The sequence below is a fragment of the Nelumbo lutea genome, chromosome 1 (assembly GCF_056320005.1).
Source record: "Nelumbo lutea isolate HS-2025 chromosome 1, American lotus-T2T, whole genome shotgun sequence".
NCBI classification, from domain to species: domain Eukaryota; kingdom Viridiplantae; phylum Streptophyta; class Magnoliopsida; order Proteales; family Nelumbonaceae; genus Nelumbo; species Nelumbo lutea.
Window position 1 is genome coordinate 190314028 of NC_142684.1, and position 20861 is coordinate 190334888.

At 34.0% G+C, this 20861-nt stretch overlaps 1 protein-coding gene across 5 annotated transcripts in view; it reads left to right on the top strand.

The window, feature by feature from the left end:
- The first annotated feature begins 10418 nt into the window (after positions 1-10418).
- LOC148879998 (Vacuolar sorting protein 39) overlaps positions 10419-20861 on the top strand; it is a 38322-nt gene continuing 27879 nt past the window's right edge. Inside the window, exons 1-7 of one of the 5 annotated variants that reach the window (XM_088961782.1) lie at positions 10419-11996; positions 14823-15098; positions 15616-15812; positions 15989-16130; positions 16365-16637; positions 16725-16797; positions 20270-20318. In XM_088961782.1, the coding sequence (XP_088817908.1) occupies positions 10707-11996; positions 14823-15098; positions 15616-15812; positions 15989-16130; positions 16365-16637; positions 16725-16797; positions 20270-20318 (2300 nt within the window). In that variant the 5' untranslated portion in view covers positions 10419-10706. Of the gene's footprint in view, positions 11997-14800; positions 15099-15615; positions 15813-15988; positions 16131-16364; positions 16638-16724; positions 16798-20269; positions 20319-20861 lie in introns of all 5 variants that reach the window. The other 4 variants (XM_088961784.1, XM_088961785.1, XR_016104418.1 and 1 more) reach the window with 4 other exon arrangements.

The following is a 20861-nucleotide window of genomic DNA, read 5'->3' on the forward strand; positions in this document are numbered from 1 at the left end:
TATCTTTCAAATAACTAGGGATAGCAAATTTGAATCCACTCATCTCTTATGTGGGTCAAGTGACCCATTGGGGTCAAGAGAAAAGGGTCAAAGTGGGTTGGTTAAGAGTTATCCATTGGGTCATAACATTAAGGATCGACGAGGGGTAAGGGTTTTAGGGTGTGAAGGGTGGAATCAGAGAAAGGAGATGCAGGAACAATCGATGACTAGCAAACTAAGGTTCACAACAATTTACTTTTTACTCGTCGCCACTGATAAAATGAGTGAGAATGGAGATGTAGCACACAGCAAGCGGCAATTAACGAATGAGTTTTGAATTGCTCCGTGAGGATTGTGTTTCTCTTCATCACCGATGGAAAGAGAGAAAAGGGAGATGCAACAGTAGTTGGCAATTAACAAATGATGATTCAAGTAGCTCCAATATTATTATTTTTTTCACCTTTGATGGAAGATTGTGTAGATCCATCTTTCCCCCATTGCAGAACAATACCAAAGAACCTTTTTTTATCACTACAATGATAGTTGATAACTAATATTGAGTTCCCACAGCTTTTTGGTCTTTCCTCAATTACAGAAACACAATAGGATATTTGTTTGTTTGTTTTTTTTTTTCGCATTTGTAGCAACAATCGGTGACAGAGGTTCAAGATCTGGTGCGAGCCCATATCTATGTTCCCCCAAACCTTCTCACAAGGCACCATTTCTCAATTGGTTCTCTGGTCTTCCCACCATTGCACAACACTGTTTGCATTTTCAAATTTTTTGTAATTTATACAATTTTATGTATTTTTATTTGCAATTTTTGTTTTTTATATTTCTTTGTTGTTTTTTATAATGTTTATTATTTTTATGAAAATTCCATTATTTGTATTTTCCATTTTTTGCAATTTACGTTTCTTTTTTGTTTTTTTTTGCAATTTCTATAATTTTTTGTTTTTAATTTTTATATATTTTTTGCGATGTTCCTGTATTGTTTTCTATGTGTTCCTATTTTTTGTGTGTTATTATACATTTTTATTTTATTTTTCAAAAAATATTCTTTTGAATTTTATCATTTCTTATTTTTCCATAAGTTTTGGGTTGAAAATTTTGTTTTATTTTTTCAATATTGGAATTTTATGCAATTTCTATTTTTTAAAACAATATTTTTTATTTTATCATTTTCCTTTCCCCTACAAATTTATATCAACTTTTATGTTTTTCATGATTTTTTTGCAACTTTTTTATGTTAGTAATTTTCTTCAAGTTTGTTTTTTTGTTTGGGTAGAATGTTTGTATTTTCTTAATATTTGCCTTGGAGTAGTGGGTCATATGGGTGGGTTCTGACCCACTATGACCCAGTAAATGGGGTGACAAATGGGTTAGAGGGTCAATTGTGGGTGGATTGATACTCAACCCTCACCCAACCCAACCCAATTCACCCACTTGCCACCCCTGAATCAAGTGACAAGATCTCTCAAAATAAATGACTACCGAACGGTATTTGGTCTATGAAGACCAACTACAACAAGCCTAGTTAGCACATTTTTCTGATTAATGGAGTGATCTAGTTAAAAATACTTGTTAAATGACACCAATAGATCCCAACTCAAATTTTACCCTTTATAGATATATTAGTGAAGGCATGTGAATTTAAAGTTTAAAGACTCACATAAGTTTATTCTCTTAACAAATCTCCATTCTATAGTTCACTCTTTTTCTTCTCTACTCCACTCATCCCAATCTCCCATGTTTAAAAAAAAAAAAAAAACACACAAGGTTTTGTCACTCCAAAACCCCCCCAAAAGTTGTCTTTTTCCTATATGATTTTAGTGATTAATGGTTTTTTTTTTTATGTTATGAGTTCAAGCTTATTATTTTTTATCTAATCCATGCAAAAAAAATTCCAACAATTTTTGTCCATATGGATCTTATAGAAGAAAATGTGTTTTTTAGTTATTATAACCTAATACAACACCATTTTCAACCACTAGTTAGGAGTGACATGTGGCCCTTGTAAGGGTCAAATTGAGAAAAAGGCATCGATGCAAAAGAATGTAAAAGAGGAAATCTTAAAGTGGAAGATTGACTAACATAAAAAACCATGCCAAATAAGAAAATATAATCCTCCCTTAACCATATCCCCCCTCTATATCATGGTTTTAAAGCCATCATTCTCCCAAGTGGTCAAACCATTCAACCTAAGAGTCAATCACCTGTACAGTTCCATTTACCACATGGCATGGATTTTCTAAAAAAAAAAAAAACATTGTTGAATTGGTTAACAAACCATAAGCATGAATGAATAGTTGAACCGTTAAACCATTTGATCCAAATGACGATTCACAAATTAATAAAATGTTTATTTTTTAATAACTAAAACAACCCAAACAGAAAATGGAAATTGTCTACAATGGTGGGAGGGAAATGAAAATCAAGAGAGAGGGAGGAGGGGAGAAACAAGTGGTGACGACAATCGTTGATGATGTCTATGACATAATCGCTGTCATAGTTGCCAGTCAACATCACCACCACCACCTATTATTCTTCTCCTTCTTCCTTTATTTTTTTCATTTTTGTTTTTTGGTTTATTTCTTTTGTTCTTTCTCGGCAAACAACCACACTTCTCACATTCTCTTCCCTCTAATACTAATAATATATATCCCTCTTACCCTAATTAAAAGTACATGTTTTAATGTACTTGATTGTTTTAATTGTCTGACATGGTCGGCTAAACTATTGACTTGAACATTGATGGTTAATGTGGTTCTGTTTCCGGTTTGATTTTTAAAACCTTATTCAATATAAAGGCATTCAACCCAATGTGTTTACTTCACAACTTATGTTGTTGAAACCCTGTCTCTCCTTATGTTTTTTTTTTCTTTTTCTTTTTTTTTTTATCTTCTTTGTTCGACTTAAGCCTCAAAGAATCTTCCACAATGAATAATTTTTGTGGTTTATGGCAAATTTTAGAGCTTGCGGTGAGAAGCTTTTCCCATTTGTATTTTGCAAAGTGGTGCCTTTTCCTCAATTGAATCCATATGATTGCCTAAAACTTGTATTTTCTATATGGGTTTAGTGATTGTTTTTTTTTTCAAATATGTAAATCATTGAACTGTGTTTGAGCTTATCTATCTTTAATTGTAAATCATTTTTTGTCAAACCCTATAATCCCCACCCAAAACGAGCGTAGTTCCCCATTTTAATTTGGAGTTAGCATCATTTTTTGCCCAATTGAAATTCAAATGAATCAGAAAGAATAATCAGTTTAAAGTTGATATAAAAAATAACCACTTTTAACCCATAACTTATTATTCAAATAATAAAATTTTGAGCATAATATCTCAAATTTCCAAAGTACTAGATGAACTAAAAGGGAACACAATTCATACATACACTAAAACATAGCTTAGAATTATGAAAAAAAAATTATACAATATCAACTCTAAATACACAAAATGGATAATTTTAATAAATAAAAAAAGCCAAACAAATTAAAAACCAGACATTAGCAATAATCTCCCATAACTTAACACTTAAGATCAAATCTTTACTAGCCATGTTAGTGATGTATAGCACTATTGCACATCACTAAAAATATAGTTGAAGCATGCACTTATTTCTCTTCATCAATGAAGAAACACCTTTGGTCTCCTAAAATCCTTCCTCATAGGTTGAAGATGCTTACGTGGTAGTACTTACTCCAATGTTGGCATTTGAATAATCCCCTTGAAAGCCTTAACGACAACTTTTAGCGAGTACAACTCTAATAAATCTAATAAGTGAGGCTTACCACAAGGGTTGAGAGTTTTGCTCTTTGGAGTTTTTTAACAAACAATATGGTGTTGGAATAAGGTGGTATTTCAATGCAAAAAACAACCATATTTCATACGTCTACAATTAACAAAGTTTGAAAACTCAAGGTATATTTAACTCTATCTCTAAGGCTTAGAGGTATTGTTTAAGCCAATTTATGAAAACTCAAGGTATATTTAAGTGTTGAAAAAAAATTATATGCTACCAAAAAGACATGATACTAGCTAGAAAGCCATATTAGTAAAATCCCCTATCAATTTTGATAAATATTATCTTATTGGTTACCACTTTTATGACATTTGTTGGTTGGTTGCAAGATTTTTAAAATATCATGTTTTCCACTCAAAGTTTGAAAAAAGATTTTTTTAGGGAAGTATAGATTTTAAGGAAACATTTCATGGCTTAGATTCTTGTATGACGAGGGAATAGAATGAAAAGCTCATTGAAGATGTAACCTTGGGTGATTATTTTAGGAAAGTATATATATATGACCATCATTAGGGAGTTTGTAGAAAGAGTAGTGAAGGCCTTTTCACTTGGGTAGGAGAATGTTTTTGAACTGTCATTGACCCAGATGGTCGGACTGTTTGACCTGAAAGTTGTCTTGGCAATCGATTCCATTTCACCCTTAATCCGTTCTTGGGTTAGATAACTGCTGACTTAGGCGGCCAAACCATCAATTCATCGACCCAAACAACGGTTTGTGGTTTAAGAAGTGGAGAGGGCAAAGAGGAGAGAAAGTGAAACACGAACCCAAATGATCAGATTTGAGATTCGACTGAAATAGATAAAGGAAGAAGAAGAATAGGTTGGAGAGAAATCAATATCTCATATCTGAGTTCTCATATCTCATATATGATATTTGTGTTTGTTGTCACTGCCTCATCGTCTCCATTATTGCCACTAGTGAACATCAAATCTTCCTCCTCTTCCTTCTTCTTCTTTTATTTCCTTTCTCTCATTTTCTTTCTTTCCTTCTTTTTTTTTTCTCAACCGACAACTCCACAATCTCCTCTCAATATCCTGTGAAACTTATAAATGAGAAAATATTTACCATAATATAGCAAACCGTCCGAACCATTTGACCTGGACAGTTAAATCACTAACCCAGAAACTGGTAACTAGAATGGTTCTGTTTCCAAGTCAATTTTTAAAACCTTGGATGGGAATGACGAGATAAATAAAGAAAAGTTTTATAACATTAATCTCTCAAAAAAGTTCTCTTAAACAATGTACAACTTTAGACATGTAAGTTTGTCCAGTGTAATTTATAAGATTATTACTAACATTCTAGTTAATATAGTGAGGCTTATCTTTGTTAAATGATCTCTCATTTTGATAGTGCATTTATTCTACTAAGGCAAATAATTGATAACATTCTAATTGCATATGATAATGTCTACAAAGGGGGAAAAAGAAAAAAAGAAACAATAGTTATGGCTTGCAAAATTGACATACAAAATGCCTATGACATGTTGGAATGGGATTTTATCTTATAAAACTTAAACATTATTTTTTTTCAAGTTCAAGAGAGAAATAAAAGAAAAATGAGAGGGTATAAAACTAGAAACAAAAACCACTCTTTATTGCAGTGGAATTATATTGTTGAAATACATTGTGAGTATGATCCCCTAGTTTCTCATAAGTTCGTTTCTATTTTCTATCATCTATTTAAAAAATATTGGATAAGGCTCAACAATAGTTTTTATGATAAAACGGTGACAATGATTGGATGCAAAAATGAGATTAGTGAATGCAACCTACATCGTCAAGATTTGATGGAAGATCCTCACTTGACTAAACAACATTTGAGCATGGGTTAGAACAAGTAATTACCTATAAAGGATAATTTTTTATTGCTAAAATTAGAGGAAGAATATCACGGGCATAGAAGGGTATCCTCCATTATAGAGATATGCTAAAGAAAGGAATAGGTTAGAGAGTTGTTAATGGGAAAGAATCAACTTTTGGGATGATATATGGGTAGGAGAAGTGGTGGATTTATGACCTTTAATCAATGGGGCAGGCATTATCATAACATCAAATTAGTCATAACATTTGAATAATTAAAACAAAAAAAAGAAGATTAAAATATTTTCACTCTAAACACTTTAAGAGAAATATATACATCTCACAAATGGATCAACTTTTTCTCTTAGATTTTCCTAACATTTTAAAGCATATATTGATCTAAATACTAAAATGAAGGAAAAAAAAACATTATTCCTAATCCTAACACAACAATAGATAGAACAATTTTGTATAAATAACTAAGGTTTTTTAATTTGTAAAACACCAAGAGAAATATCTCCTCAAGTGTGTTCATCATTGAAGAATGTTAAAGTGAATAAGATAGAATAGAAGGACTCTACTTGGTTCATCTCTTTCATGATCCAACAACCTACTCCAAGCGTCCAACCCTAAATTTGAAAAGAGAATAAATTGTTTGAATGACCCACTTAGCTTTTAGGGCTAATGATTGCCAACTGTCATTTTTTAAGAAATAAGAAGGTACAATAGTCACTTCAATTCTTATTATTTTAGTTTTAGATTTTAAGTAGGTCCTACAATATAGGTGTCATTATTTTCCCTTTACTTATTACAAAAGAAAAAAATACCTTTTACTACTTTATTCGAGTGGAGCAATTATGAAAAAAATTAAAATTTACATTATTATATACAAACTTCTCAAATTTCAGTGGGGCGACATATACAACGTAGATCAAGATGTTGAACAATTGCCACAAGTTTCATAGGGGATAAACCTTACGAAAAAAAAATCTCAAGCATAAATTGATAATAAAGTAATTGGTTTTATCATTCCAATCCAAGGGAATGTGGCATCAAGAAACTGCATAATATGGTTACAGGTGAAGATTGGATGTGTATTAGAGACATACCCAAACCAATCAAGGGGAGAGAGAGGACAAAACGAGTTGGTGGTGTGATCATAATGGCTGGTTCACTATCAAATTGGCCAAAGAATTGGTTGAGTGAATCAATAATGACGAATGAAGGGAGGTGGATTAAAATAAAATACTTCATTATCGTAACATTGGAAGGAAATTTTTTTTAATAAAATAAAATTACAAAAATTAGGGGGTATTAGAGGACATTGAATGTCCAATTTATGGTGGTGAAAATGATGATGATATATATATATATATATATATATATATATATATATATATTAAATATTATTTGTGTTAAATATATTATATATCAACATATATTTAAAACATTATTTATAATTTAAATTTTTATTTATTTTAAGTAAATTTATTTTTCAAAGAAATACTATTATCTAAGAATATTTTTTGGGATTTGGGTCCCCACAGGGAATCTATCCCCATTAGGGATTGGGGATGGAGGGCAATTTTAATCCCTGTGGGGAATCTATCCCCATTCCTAATACTTGCCCCACCCGCCAAAGTCATAATTAAAGGCTATAATAGAGCTTATGAAGGTTCATGAAGAAGATATGACTCTGGAAAATTGGTGTGGGTTAGAAGTTACATGGATAATGGATTACTCTCAAAGTTAATATAATTAAAAATAAATTTTGATGCATAAAAAAGGATGGCCTCTGGACTAATGGAATTATAGCAAGAACTAATGAGTGAAAAGTTATTACTGTACGAGTATACCAACAAAATATTGCCCTCTATGATGTTCCTAATGCATGCTGAGTGTACATATAGGATGCTATTGCGATCTCGTCATCAATAATTTTAAGGGGAGACGGGATTAGGATCACTAAGTAATTGAAGCCAACCTACATTACTTGACTCTAAATACTAACTCTATGAATAAGCAAAATTGAGGTTGTGTTAAAGATGAAGTTCTTTGGGAAAACCACTAAAAGATATTAAATGTGGAAGGTATACTAACTAATTTTGCTTTCATTTCCTCCATATGGAGCATTGAGGTACTTATGGTCCTCAAGAATGTGGAATCCCAAAAAAGGTTTATTTCCTTTGGGACTAGCAATGGTGGCCTGTGCAACGGTCCTCCTGAAATCCGATTTCAGGAGGCAATTATTTTTTTTCTTATATTTATCGTTTTGCTGTTTTAGCTGCCCCATTTATTTTTTTTCTCCTCGAGTAGAGCGTGGCAGAGTGGTATACTTGAATATGATTGGGCTCTCTCCTACCTCATCTCTGCCATTAGTTCAAAGTAAATGCCAGGTGGTCGACAACACATTTCAAAGTTTTGTTTCTAGTGAGTTTTAAGAAAATAATATAAAAAGAAATTCATATTTCGTTTTGATGAAGGGTAATATTGGGTTTTTAAAAAAATGTCACATGGTGTCATGTGCGTATGGATTTTGATGAAATATTAATGGATGCTACTGGTAGGGGCAGAGATGGTCAATTGTTAGAAACAATAGGAGTGCTTTAAGACAATAGTTAAACAATAAGGGTACAATTTGTCAATTAACTAAATAGTAATGGTAGTTTAAGAAATTTGCTCTTATAAATAAATAACATATATAATTTATTTACTTATAATATATATATATATATATATATATATATATATATATATATATATATATATATATATATATAATATTTCTTAAATAAAAATCAGATCAAGCATGTCAATCCGGATTTGATGACTTAGTATATGTTTGGTTCAGTGGGCATTTATAGATGTGCCATTTATTGCTTTAAATGTTTATTGTTATTGTTGTTTGGTTGGGCATTACTTTAAATATTTTTACTTTCCACCTCAAATTAACACCCCATAAAAGTGTCATAGGCATTAGGGGAAACGAGAATTTAACGTTTCCCTAAATGCTCCATGCACATAAATTAAAGCATTTTAGTTTTTTAGCATTTATTTGATAAATGATGAAACCAAACATGGTTTCATATGCAATAAACACCAACACCTATGTGACGCTGATGTGGTGGTGTTATCAGTACCCTGTACTTTGGCTCGAATGACAATTTGGTCCAAAACTTTAAAATATGACAATCCAGTACCCAAACTTTCAAAATATGATAATTTAGTACCTGAACTTTCAAAATGTGACAATCCAGTACCTACCATTAATCGATCGTTAAGTGACATTTGAAAAGTAAAAAATGCCCAAATAATGCAATATAATTCTCTTTATCAAGCATCCAAACATTGACAATAAAATGAACAATTCCAAATTGTAGATTCTTCTAAACATTCACCAACTTTTTTGAATAGAAGAGGCTAAGATTTAGGACTGTTCAATTTTTTGTCAATGTTTGGATGGTTCATAAAGAGAATTAGATGCCATTAGAAGGACATTTTTTACTTTTCAAATGTCACTTAAATGCTGATTAATGGACTAATTAACAATAGTTACATTTTGAAAGTTTGAGTACTAGATTGTCCATTTTGAAAGTACGGGTATTGGATTGTCGCATTTTAAAGTTTGGGGACCAAATTGTCACTCGAGCCAAAGTACAGGGTACTGATAAGGATTTCCCCCTTTTTTCAATAAACGTCTACATAACCAAACACTAGGGATGCAAACGGATCGGATCGGATTTGAATTATGATATATTCGAATCCAACCCGACACTGTTCATGTTGGATCCAATCCAATCCACTCCGAAGATTTGACTAGATTTGTTAGGACTCGATTTTAATTTGAATCCTATTGGTAAGTTAGATCTTTGGATATGATCCGATCCAACTTGTATTCTTTAAAAATGAATAAATTATTAAAAAAAATTTAAATATACTAATTTAAATAAAATAAAAACAAAAAAATATGAGTATTTTTTAGTTATTCTCATCATATATACATTTTTTTTTATAAAAGAATAAAGAATTTAACAAATTTATAAAAAAAATATTTATAAATAAATAAATAACATATATATGTATTATATATATTTATATTCATAAATATATAATATATTGGATAAGCCATTATTGCTTCGGACAAGGAACCCGAATCCAACCCGATATGATATAGTTTCGACCAAATAGGATCGGATCATTTGCACCCCTACCAAACACCCTCTTATTTGAAGCCCTAGAGCACACCCTGTGGTGTGTTGCTAATTCTATGTAGAATCCATAAATCATTTACCCGACCTAAAATCTAACCCAATACTGAGTCCAAATTAGGGGTGAGCATTTCGGTTAAAACCAAATAATTGAATAAAAAATTTCGATTTTAGTTCTTTCGGTTTGGCTTTTTGGTTTTTGATTAAATCGATTCAGTTTTTTGGTTTTTGATTTATGTTTTTGAAATTAGAATTTCGGTTAACCGAATTAATCAAAGTCATTATTATTATATGTAATATATAATATCTTGAAATTTAATTTCATAATATATAATATATTATAATATATATAATAGAATATATATTATTAAAATTTGGTTTTAACCAAAAATAATCAAAAACCGAACCGAAAAATTTCGATTTCAATTTCGATTTTGATTTTTTTTTAATTCGGTTTTTCGAAATTCGGAACCGATTGCTCACCCCTATTCCGAATCTCTTTTATTAGATAGTATCCTGAGTTGGAATATCTTGGAAGCAAAAACTTTTCGAGATAACATCTAACTGTACATAGGAATATTTACATACATATATTTAAAATTTATGGATAGATGACCACAATGTGCGGCTGGATTTATACGCTTTCAGAGTTTGTACAGAGGTTTGGGTTTGCATAACCCCGTTGCATCTACCCGACCCAACCTAATTACAAATTTACAACCAGTTGCATACTCCTATTATTACTGCACATATTTCAAGCCCTCTACGATAACGAGGACTCTCGTTACTCGTTAGTAACCGGCTTCCTCGAGGTCCGAACTCCGAAATCTGCCAGTCAAGGAAACGACGTCAAGATTCAAGAAACTCATGGTTTACATACTCAATGAAGCAACATAAAGGAAGTTCACTAGCATGAATTTGGACTGCCATTCCCCTCTCTCGATAATTCGAAGAGTGGGAGTTGTTTTCAGTTCATCTCCTAACCCGAACATCTTAGCTTCGATGGAGAAGCTTGAACCCAAGTCTCGAACGGTGCTGGAAGCTGTTGCAGAGTTCGATTCATCAAAGGCCTCAACTTTGCCTCCGTCCACCACTCGTCCTTTTCGATCTCTAGCAATTTCGACAATATCCGATTCTCAAACACTAATTTATATCGGTACTGCAAGAGGAAAGATCATTCTACTCTCCCTAAACCCTTCTTCTGTTGATATTCGTGATTCCGTTCCTATCTTGGTTGATGAAAACGGGACTAAACAAGAAAATTCCACTAGCTCTAATGTTTCTTCTTCCAAAGGTTTATCCTTTTTGAGATCAACATCGATTAGTGATTGCCCAGTGGATTCAATTCATGTACTCGTCGAAGTACAGAAAATTCTGGTAGTTTCGGATGGATTTATATTTTTGCTTGATCTGTTTCTGTTACAACACTGTCGGAGATTGAGTTTTCCTAAAGGAGCAACTGTCGTTGCCAGAAGATTTCGTTCTGGTGATTCAACGAGTTCAGATCTACTTAGGGATGGCATTCCTCCGTCCGAGTTATCTAGCGCCGGTCAGCGGTTTCTTCAGAAGCTAGGAGGAGGGATTAGGACAAATGGTATGAAAACTAGAGAGCCTGAATCTCTGGGAGAAGGTAATTGTGTTGTCGCCGTTGCAGTTGGCAAAAGGTTGATTTTGATAGAGCTCCTCTTGTCTTGCAGAACTGATAGGATAGATAGGGATGCGGATATGGGGGGTGTTTTCATGGTTTTGAAAGAAATCCATGGTATCGAGGGAATCAAGACCATGGTGTGGCTTGATGACTCAATAATTGTCGGTACTGGTAATGGGTATACTTTATTTTCTTGCATTACTGGGCAAAGTGCTCCTATATTTTCCCTTCCGGATTCATCCAGTCCTCCATGTCTTAAATGTCTATTGAAAGACCATAATGTGCTTCTGTTCGTTGATAATGTTGGGATCACTGTCAATGCTTTTGGACAGCCGGTTGGAGGGAGTTTAGTTTTCCGAAATCTTCCAGATTCTGTTGGGGAGATATCTTCCCATGTGATAGTTGTAAAGGCTGGAAGGATGGACTTATACCACAAGAGAACTAGTCTCTGCATTCAGTCACTTTCTTTTGCAGGGGAAGGAGTTGGGCCTTGTCTTGTCGCAAATGAGGAGAGCAGAACAGGGGAACTTCTTGTTGTTGCAACACCTTCTAAGGTATACTCGAGATATTTGTCCACGTATGATGATAAGCTTCCTGACTGAGATAAACATAAATTAAAAATAAAAAAGATTGGAGCCAACGGACCTTGGATGAGATTTACCCTAAGTATGCCATACGTCCAAATGGTATTGACCATGGTTCATGTCAAACTCTTAAAAGTTATGTGTCCTTAATTTGACTGTGCTTCTGGTCCTAGTAAATAGTCTATGTTAAGTACAATTTAGGTTAAACAAATATTAGTACTTTTCCAGCTTGAGTATGTTGGCCATGAACATAGCAGGACTACCATATGACATAGTTTGTCTCAAGAATTTGTTATGCCATTTGCATGAATGCTTGCAGTTTCACATTGAGATGTAGATCTAAGTTGTATAACGTACATGCATTTAGTATGCATAATTTTTTTGAATATCGAACAACTACTCATGCTCACATATGGCTGTATGCTTTGGTTGCCAGCTCTTTGTCACTAGTTCACCAACTTCCTTGACCTTTTGACATTGGGCAAGTGTCATTCTCAGTATACTGTCTTAGACTTTGTGGGCACCTTATCCTTTGGTAAACAGTAACTGGGCCTAGTCAGTATGGCCCCTTTTCTGAGGAGGCATCCTTCCACCCAAAATTGTGGAGCCCTTTTCTGAGTTCCTTCCAAATCATATCATTGGCCAGGCCAGACATGCTTACAATGACCAATTCGATTTTTATAGTGTATATTATGATCATATCTTTACCAATTAAAAAATTGAGTATGCACATACCTTTAATTTTGTATGTTCTTGATGGTGAAAAAATATAAGCAACAGAATTAGTTGTGGTTTGGAGAAAGAGCACTACAGTGTCTATACTAAAAAGCAAAGTTGATATACAAAGTTGTAATAATTATCATAGGATTAAAACCATGAGCCACACTATGAAACTCTGAGAGAGGCTAATTGAGCAAAGGTTATGACATGAAACAAGCATATTAGAGTATCAATTTGGGTTTATGCTAGGGAGATCAACCATGGAATCTATATTTCTTTTTAGATGATTGACAGAAAAGTTTAGACAGAAGAAGAGAGGTTTTCATATGGTGTTCAATGATCTAGAGAAAGCATATGATAGAGTCCCTAGAGAGATAATATTGATGCATTTTGGAAAAGAAAAGAGTTCTTAATATGTATGTCGACCTAATTAAGGATGTGTATGAGGATGCAACAACCAATGTTAGAACACATGTGGGATAGTTATCAGATTTTATAGATATAATGGGTCTTCACCTAGGCTTAGCACTTGGTCCTTGTTTTACTTGCAGCCATGCCCATGGTGCTTGTTGTTTGTTGATGACATTGTATTGATTTATGAAACTAACAAAGGACTAAAACATAATATATGCTATTTAAATTTAATAATAATAGAAGTGCAAATCAGGGTACACTTAGGATTGGATACCAAGAGAATTTTTTTTGATTGGAACCGGTAACTTTCATTAAAAATAGCAGTTAATCATTATACACTGTCAACCACTCAGAGTATGCGTGTTGACCCCAATCAATTTCAATAGTTACAACAAAGCCCAAAAAAGGTTCTCCCTGAAGGTCCCCTGCTTTGCCAAAGTATCAGTCACAGAATTGGCTAAACTCCTTACCCACTTGAAAATTACTCCAACATCCTTTGCTAAGCAAAGTATTTCCCTCATTTGTTGTTTAAAAGTTCATACACCTGAACTTTTGTTTGCAGCCATCCTATTAACGGTTTAGTGTCTCCCTCCACCTCAAATTTTTGAAATCCCCATTGCTTGGCCTTTTCCCTTACCTTGGTTTGATAATTCATAACAAGAGAGAGATTGAGGAGGATGTTGCTCATAGAATTAGAGCAGGATTGACAAAATGGAGGGGTGCATCCGGAATCTTATGTGATAGGTGGATTCCATTTAGGTTAAAAAGAAAAAATTCATAAAATGGTTGTAAGGTCAATTCCATAAAATAAGTCTTATGCTGTATAGAGCAGAGTGGGGCAGTCAAGAAACAACATGTCCTGAAAATGAGTGTGGTAGAAATTTGTATACTTGAGATGGATGAGTGGAAATCTAGAAATGATAGGTCAAAAATGAAGTCATTCGGAGGAACCTAAGAGTAGCTTTGATGGTTGACAAAATGAGGGAAAGTAGATTAAGATGGTTTAGTCACATGTATACAAGGCCATCTATAGCACCTATAAGAAGCAGCAATCTATTACAATTTGAAGGGGCTAGAAAGGGCTAGGGGCAGACCAAAAAGGGCATGGGTTGAAGTAGTAAGAAATGGTTTAAACTCTCATAATTTAACAATGGATTTGGCATCTAAACAGAACAGAATGGCAAAACATGATTCATGTAGCTGACCTCATATAGTTGGGAACTTGGGATAAGGTTTAACTTTCATTGATAAAAAAGGCTTAACTTTCACACCCAATGGCTTAAATGTTATTTTACCCAAATAAGGACTTAAACATTCTATTGTATTTTGTAATGAGAGTGGGATCAATATTTCCCAGCAGAGTTTGTTCTCTCTTCACTGGAGTTAAATTTGCCAGAAAATCTAGCAGCCATTTTGTTATTACCATCCTTTAGAAGTACAATGAAAATTTTCTAATTCTATTATGCTTAAGATTGGAAGCTTTGAATCTTATGTTGGGTACTGAATACATAACAATTATATTTCTGGCTTAAAAGTAGATAGATCATACTTCGTGGTCATATTGACAGGGCATTATGGTATGCATTCATTCTTAGGTTGAAGCACCTGTTCTCATTTCATTCTCATGTTGTTGTTACCAGAACTTCATGTTCACTTCTACAGGCCATTTGTTATCGGAAAGTATCTGCTGAAGAACAAATAAAAGACCTATTGAGGAAGAAGAATTTTAAGGATGCCATCTCTTTAGTAGAAGAACTTGAGTGTGATGGTGAAATGACAAAGGAAATGCTTTCTTTTGTGCATGCTCAAGTGGGGTTTCTCTTGTTATTTGATTTGCATTTTGAGGAAGCCATAAACCATTTTTTGCTGTCGGAAATGATGGAACCTTCTGAAGTATTTCCATTTATAATGCGGGATCCAAACCGCTGGTCACTGCTGGTATTTCTTTTATTTTTTTTGCTCTTTTGATTTCTTATTGCCATATATTTTCCAGTTACATGCCTTATTTTGGAAAGAACATATTCCCTTGGGCATGTACAGACTCTCCTTTTTAACTGGATCTTATGATCCATGTCCTGTAATTTTGCTTGCAAACTTTTTTATTTTCCATTTTTTTTATGAGGGTCTAGGAAGCATGTACAGACTCTCCTTTTTAACTGGACAAGCTGTTTGCAATAGAATTTATTTTGAAATGTCATGTTTGGTTGTGCCAAACAATGAACATTCTTGACACTCTTCTGTGGAGAAGCACTATTTTTCTTGTGATCTGAATCATAGTGGAGTTGCCTCTAGCCCCACTCCCACTCACCCTCTAATGCATTTGCATGCTTTTGCATGTCTATAAATTACACCAAGGTTTGTGCATGTGGATTAGTGAGCAACCATGTATAATATCCACGGCCCATTATTATGAAGACAAAAAGATAAACAAAGAAACTGAACTTGTATATTTCAGGTCCCCAGGAAGCGGTACTGGAGCTTGCATCCACCGCCTTTACCTCTTGAAGATGTTATAGATGATGGGTTAATGGCTATTCAAAGAGCTGGATTTCTTAGGAAGGCAGGTGTAGAGACTGCAACTAATGAAGATTTTCTTTTGAATCCACCAAGTAGAGCATATCTATTGGAGTCAGCAATCCAAAACATGATCAGGTTCATCTCTTCTTTTGCTTTTGGTCTGTATATCAATTTAACATTTTGTTGGTTCCCATTGTTAATTGCACATAAATCAAAATACTAAACAAGTGCTGCTAAATTATGTTTCATTTTTCTTGTGTCAACATTTTTGTGATTACATTACTTTATCAAACATTCTGTTAATACTGTAGGTATCTACAAGTTTCTCGGGAGAAGGATTTGACACCATCAGTGAAAGAGGGTGTTGACACTCTTCTTATGTATCTCTATAGAGCCCTTAATCGTGTAGATGATATGGAACAGTTGGCATCTTCAGAGAATAGTTGTGTAGTGGTATGATCTTGTGTTTTAGTTATTTTTGTTATTTCTACTTTATCATTTGACACATGCGGTCTTTAAATAGTTGTGGTTATAGATAAACTAGTGATTATAGGCCTCAAGACCATGTGCAGTGTGCATATGTTGGAAATCAATGTAATTGTAGTATTCTTGTGTATTGCAAAGCAAAGAAATCATTGTTAGAAGCCTGCTCAAAGGATGACCCTGCAACTTCCATGGCTGATGCAGGAAGAGTTGGAGACTCTATTAGATGGTCCTGGGCATTTAAGGACACTTGCTTTCTTGTATGCAAGTAAAGGGATGAGTTCAAAAGCTCTTGCAATTTGGCGTGTTTTGGCAAGAAATTATTCTTCTGGCCTATGGAAAGACACTGTAGTTGAAGATGAAACTTCAGATACCTGCAATAATGTTATCTCTGGTAAGAAGACTGCTGCAATAGAAGCAACAAAACTTCTTGAGGAGTCATCTGATGAAGACATGGTTCTGCAACATGTTGGATGGGTATGTAATGTTTCTTGTAGAAGCTATGATTGAAGCTTTTCTACCTGCATTAGTTCAATAGCTAATCAGAAAATTGACTCTTCTTAGGTTGCAGACGTGGACCAGGGGCTTGCTGTTAGAATTTTAACATCAGATAAAAGAGACAATCAGCTTGCACCTGGTGAGCCCTTTGTGAATGTTATTAGTCATTGCCCATTTGCTTTGATTATCTGCACTTTGGTTTACATGTCAATGTGTTTTTTTCTTTTCTTTTTTCTTTTTTCTTTTGGGTATTAGGGTTGGGGGGTGGTGGTGGCTCAGGATTAAATGAGAGACTGTTCTTTTGACTATAGAAAAAGTTCTCTTTATATCCTTGTATAATTGATAGTGAAACGGAATTCAACTACTTCTTGACGGTCTTCTAATATTGCTGTTGCATTTAGGAGGTAAATATTTTCTCTATAAAGGTAATTATGAACCCTAGATACTGTACTTTAAAGTTGCTCTTGTGTTGGACTTTAAATTGGTGTTACAAATGATATAGAAGATTTGGGCAAAAGGGAATTCCATCACCAAGAAATTCTCTTCTGGAAGGAGGAAAAGTATTCTAGAGGGGACGATGCAGGACTTTTGGTGGGTGCGATAGGACCTTTTGGGAAAAGAAACAAACATACTTCTTAGGTTTTGAAGAAATAGGCTTAAAAATTTACATTTTCACCAAATCAGATTGTAAGATTTAAGGCTTGGCTACAATAAGACAATAAAATGAAAAAAATGGTCTTAGGGTAGAAAATATAGAGAATTAGAGAAACTATAGCACCCATATCAGCTAAGGTCATGCATGAATCACAAGAAATTTCAATTCAATGCTGATGGGATTTCAATTCAAACTGTAGAACTTCCCACAGCTACATGCTTGAATTGTAGAGTAGAGGTCACATACAGAACTAGAAAAGGATCTTGAAAGAAACGTATTTCTGAAACACTGCCTTCCATAACCATCTTTGTTAAATCATCAATAATATTAGTTTCTTGAACACTTAATTCATCAACCAGCCATTGTGATGAATCTTCTCCTCGCTTTTCCAAACCCTCAACTGCAACATTTGGAACTTTTCCTTCAACCTCTATCTTAGGAATCACCATCTCTATGTGTTCTGCTATCCTTGGTTCTTCAACAAACTCTAGGACTCCTTCCATTGTTGATGTTGGTGGAACTTGTGCTATGCTAGGTTGTAATTCTTGAATTAGTTCTAGTTGGACTTGTAAGGTAAAGTCACTTACTTCCTTACTAGGATCTACTACAATCAACACATATTTATCTTGCACCTGAATTTCTTTAACTTGCTCGACTTTTATTTCTTCTTAATAATTAACCTCAAATTGATCATGAGTGTTGGAAACTGCATCAATTTCTGTTTTTTCTTGGTCTGCATCCTCTTGATTTTTAATATCTATAACTTCTATAGCTTGAAATTCTTCTTCTTTAGCTTCATCCTCAACTTCAGCTTTAGGATGGGAATCAATTTCTGTTGCTTCTTCTTTTGCTCGAAATTATTCAACATATAGATCATTGTGGAAGTTTAGTGGGATGTACTTTTATTGCAAACACCTCTTCATTTCTGCCCATGTATTAATTGGATGATCGCCTCTTTTTTCTAGGCTCAAGAGTCCTCCACCATACTTTAGCATAACCCGTTAGCTTCATGCACGCAAATCTAATCCTTTGTTTGTCGAACATATCATGCCAACCAAAATATTCTTCTAGTTCAACAACCCAATCAAAGAATGCTTGTGGATCATCTCCTTTGAAATCTGGTATTTCCCTTTCTCTTCTAACATTTTTGAAAACCTTACTCCCGTAGCTAACATTATTAGATCTATTTTCTTTGACCATCTTCTCAAATAAGTCAACCAAAGACCCTTCATATGGTTTAGAAACCCAACCATCACTGGTTTTAGACCTGTATGGTTGTTCATTAGATACCCTAGGCCTATAGAACATGCTTGCTTCCAGTCCTTAAAGAATGTTGAATGGTCTTCTTTGATAAAAAATTTATGGCTGTAATGGCTTCTTGAAGGAATAAGAGAGAAAATAGGGATAGAAAGAAGAGAGAAAAATGCCTGGAATCACTCACAGGGTGCCTAGAACCACTCTAGGGCATGGGAATCACTTACCATAGTTAGCATAAGCTGAAGAAACTGAATATATTTTGTTGCCTGTGTAAAACATCCATGCATATTTATAGACTCTAAACTCATAATAATCCTACGAGCCAAACTGTTAGAATCATAATAGTCCTAGGAATCAAACTGTTAGGCTGTGTTTGGTTGCAGTGCAATTTTATTTGCACTAGTACAAATGTATGGGAGCCCAAATGAAAAAAAAATGCAAATTTTGGTTTAATTTTGTTTTGGATTTTACTTAATTTTTCTTTGGGTCTTATTCTACTTCATTTGTAAAGCAACCAAACAAAGTAAGGTAAAATTTGAAACAAAAATAAATCAAAACTTGCACCCAAATTATTTGCACTACCATAGTTTTGCATCAGTGCAAATGAATTTGCACTGCAACCAAACACAGCCTTAGACTTAAACTAAGTTATCATATCCTATTCAATAACTCAATGACTCTAAAATTTTAAACATAAACAAAATATAACCAGACAAATTAAACCCTATCATTGGACCCCACAGAAAGTGACAAAATGACAAAAATACCCCTATTGTACATAAAATTTCATAAAATTCCAATTTTGACTCTTCAGCTCCTGCATCAGGCTAATAAAAATTACAGACTGTGAGCGTATTTCCTTAGGATAGTATGTTGGACTCTCATTCTCCAAGGCACCATAGAGGATGGAGTCATGGAAGATTTCATCAGGAGAATGGCATTCAAACAATCCCTAATGACTACAATTCTTATATCCCAAAATTGCAAGGCACATTTAAAGATCATTTCCTGACTATGTGCATGGGAAAAGGAAACAGTATTCTTCTTCAACAGATGACTGCCATTCTCCTTATGTGTTCAAAGTAACCATAGGCAAGCAGGGTTCGACCAGCCTATATAGCTTGAATGGTTTACAGTGAGCGTATCTTTGCCTTTATTTTGAAAATTTGAAGAATTAATAAGAGCAAAAGAGACTTTTGACATTCTGTTAGACATAACTCTGACAGGGGAGGTCTTAGTCCACTTTGAAAAGAAAGGGGAGTTTTTAGTATTCAGGAGAAAGGTCAAGGGAAGTTTAAGTCTTTTATCCTAAAAAGGGCATTGCCCAATGCTGACTATGGCCGTCCATGGTTTTTGGAGGGGTGGACTGGGCCAACAGAACTTCCAGTGTTACCCAATGCCGGTCCGGACCAGATTAAATTGCAATTGCATTCTCATGCTTCAGCCTAAGATTTTACCATTTTTCCAATCAATACCCTTCCTCTTTCCCGAACTCTAGATAACAATTTGGTGAGGGTGTGCAACTGATTAGATTCTGATCTTGGTTCCTGGTAGGTTAATGATACAAGCTGCTTTTTATTATTTGCATGCATTTCTTTTATATATATATATATATATATGTATATATATATATTTGCAAATCAGTTGGTTCTTCATTTGTTGGGATTTAAACTAATAAATTTTGTGTTTTTTATAACAGACGAAGTTATTGCTGCCATTGATCCTAAAAAGGTGGAGATTCTTCAGAGGTATGCCCTTCATTATAGATGAAAATAGTTATCCTATAGGGAAGGTCAAGGAACTTGTTTTTGTTTCCATTGAAGGGGATCAATCTTCAAAGGCTCAGAAGTCTTTTTTTTTTTTTTTTTGAGAAAAAGTTAATCAGATTTCATTAAATAGAACAAGGAGTACATGAGCAGATGTACTAAATAAAGGAAAGAGAACTTAAACAGCAGAAATGCAAAATTACAAGGGGGGAAGCCTGTTGCTGTATAAATTTTCTAAGTTTGCTCCAATTTTAGCTAATCCATCTGCAATATGATTCATCTCCCTCGGTATCCACATCAGATTAACATTTAAATTTTCCAAGGAGTCTCTTGCCTCTGACAGATAATGACTCAACCTCTACGGACCCCCCTCCTTGTCTTTCAGCCATTTGATAGTATTAGCAGAGTCTCCAACAATGGATAATTTCTGAATGCCTAAACTTTTTATTATTCTGATACCAGTGAGTGCTGCCATCACTTCAGCCTTTGTTGAGTCTGTGTTACCTATTGGGCCACTGAAAGTCC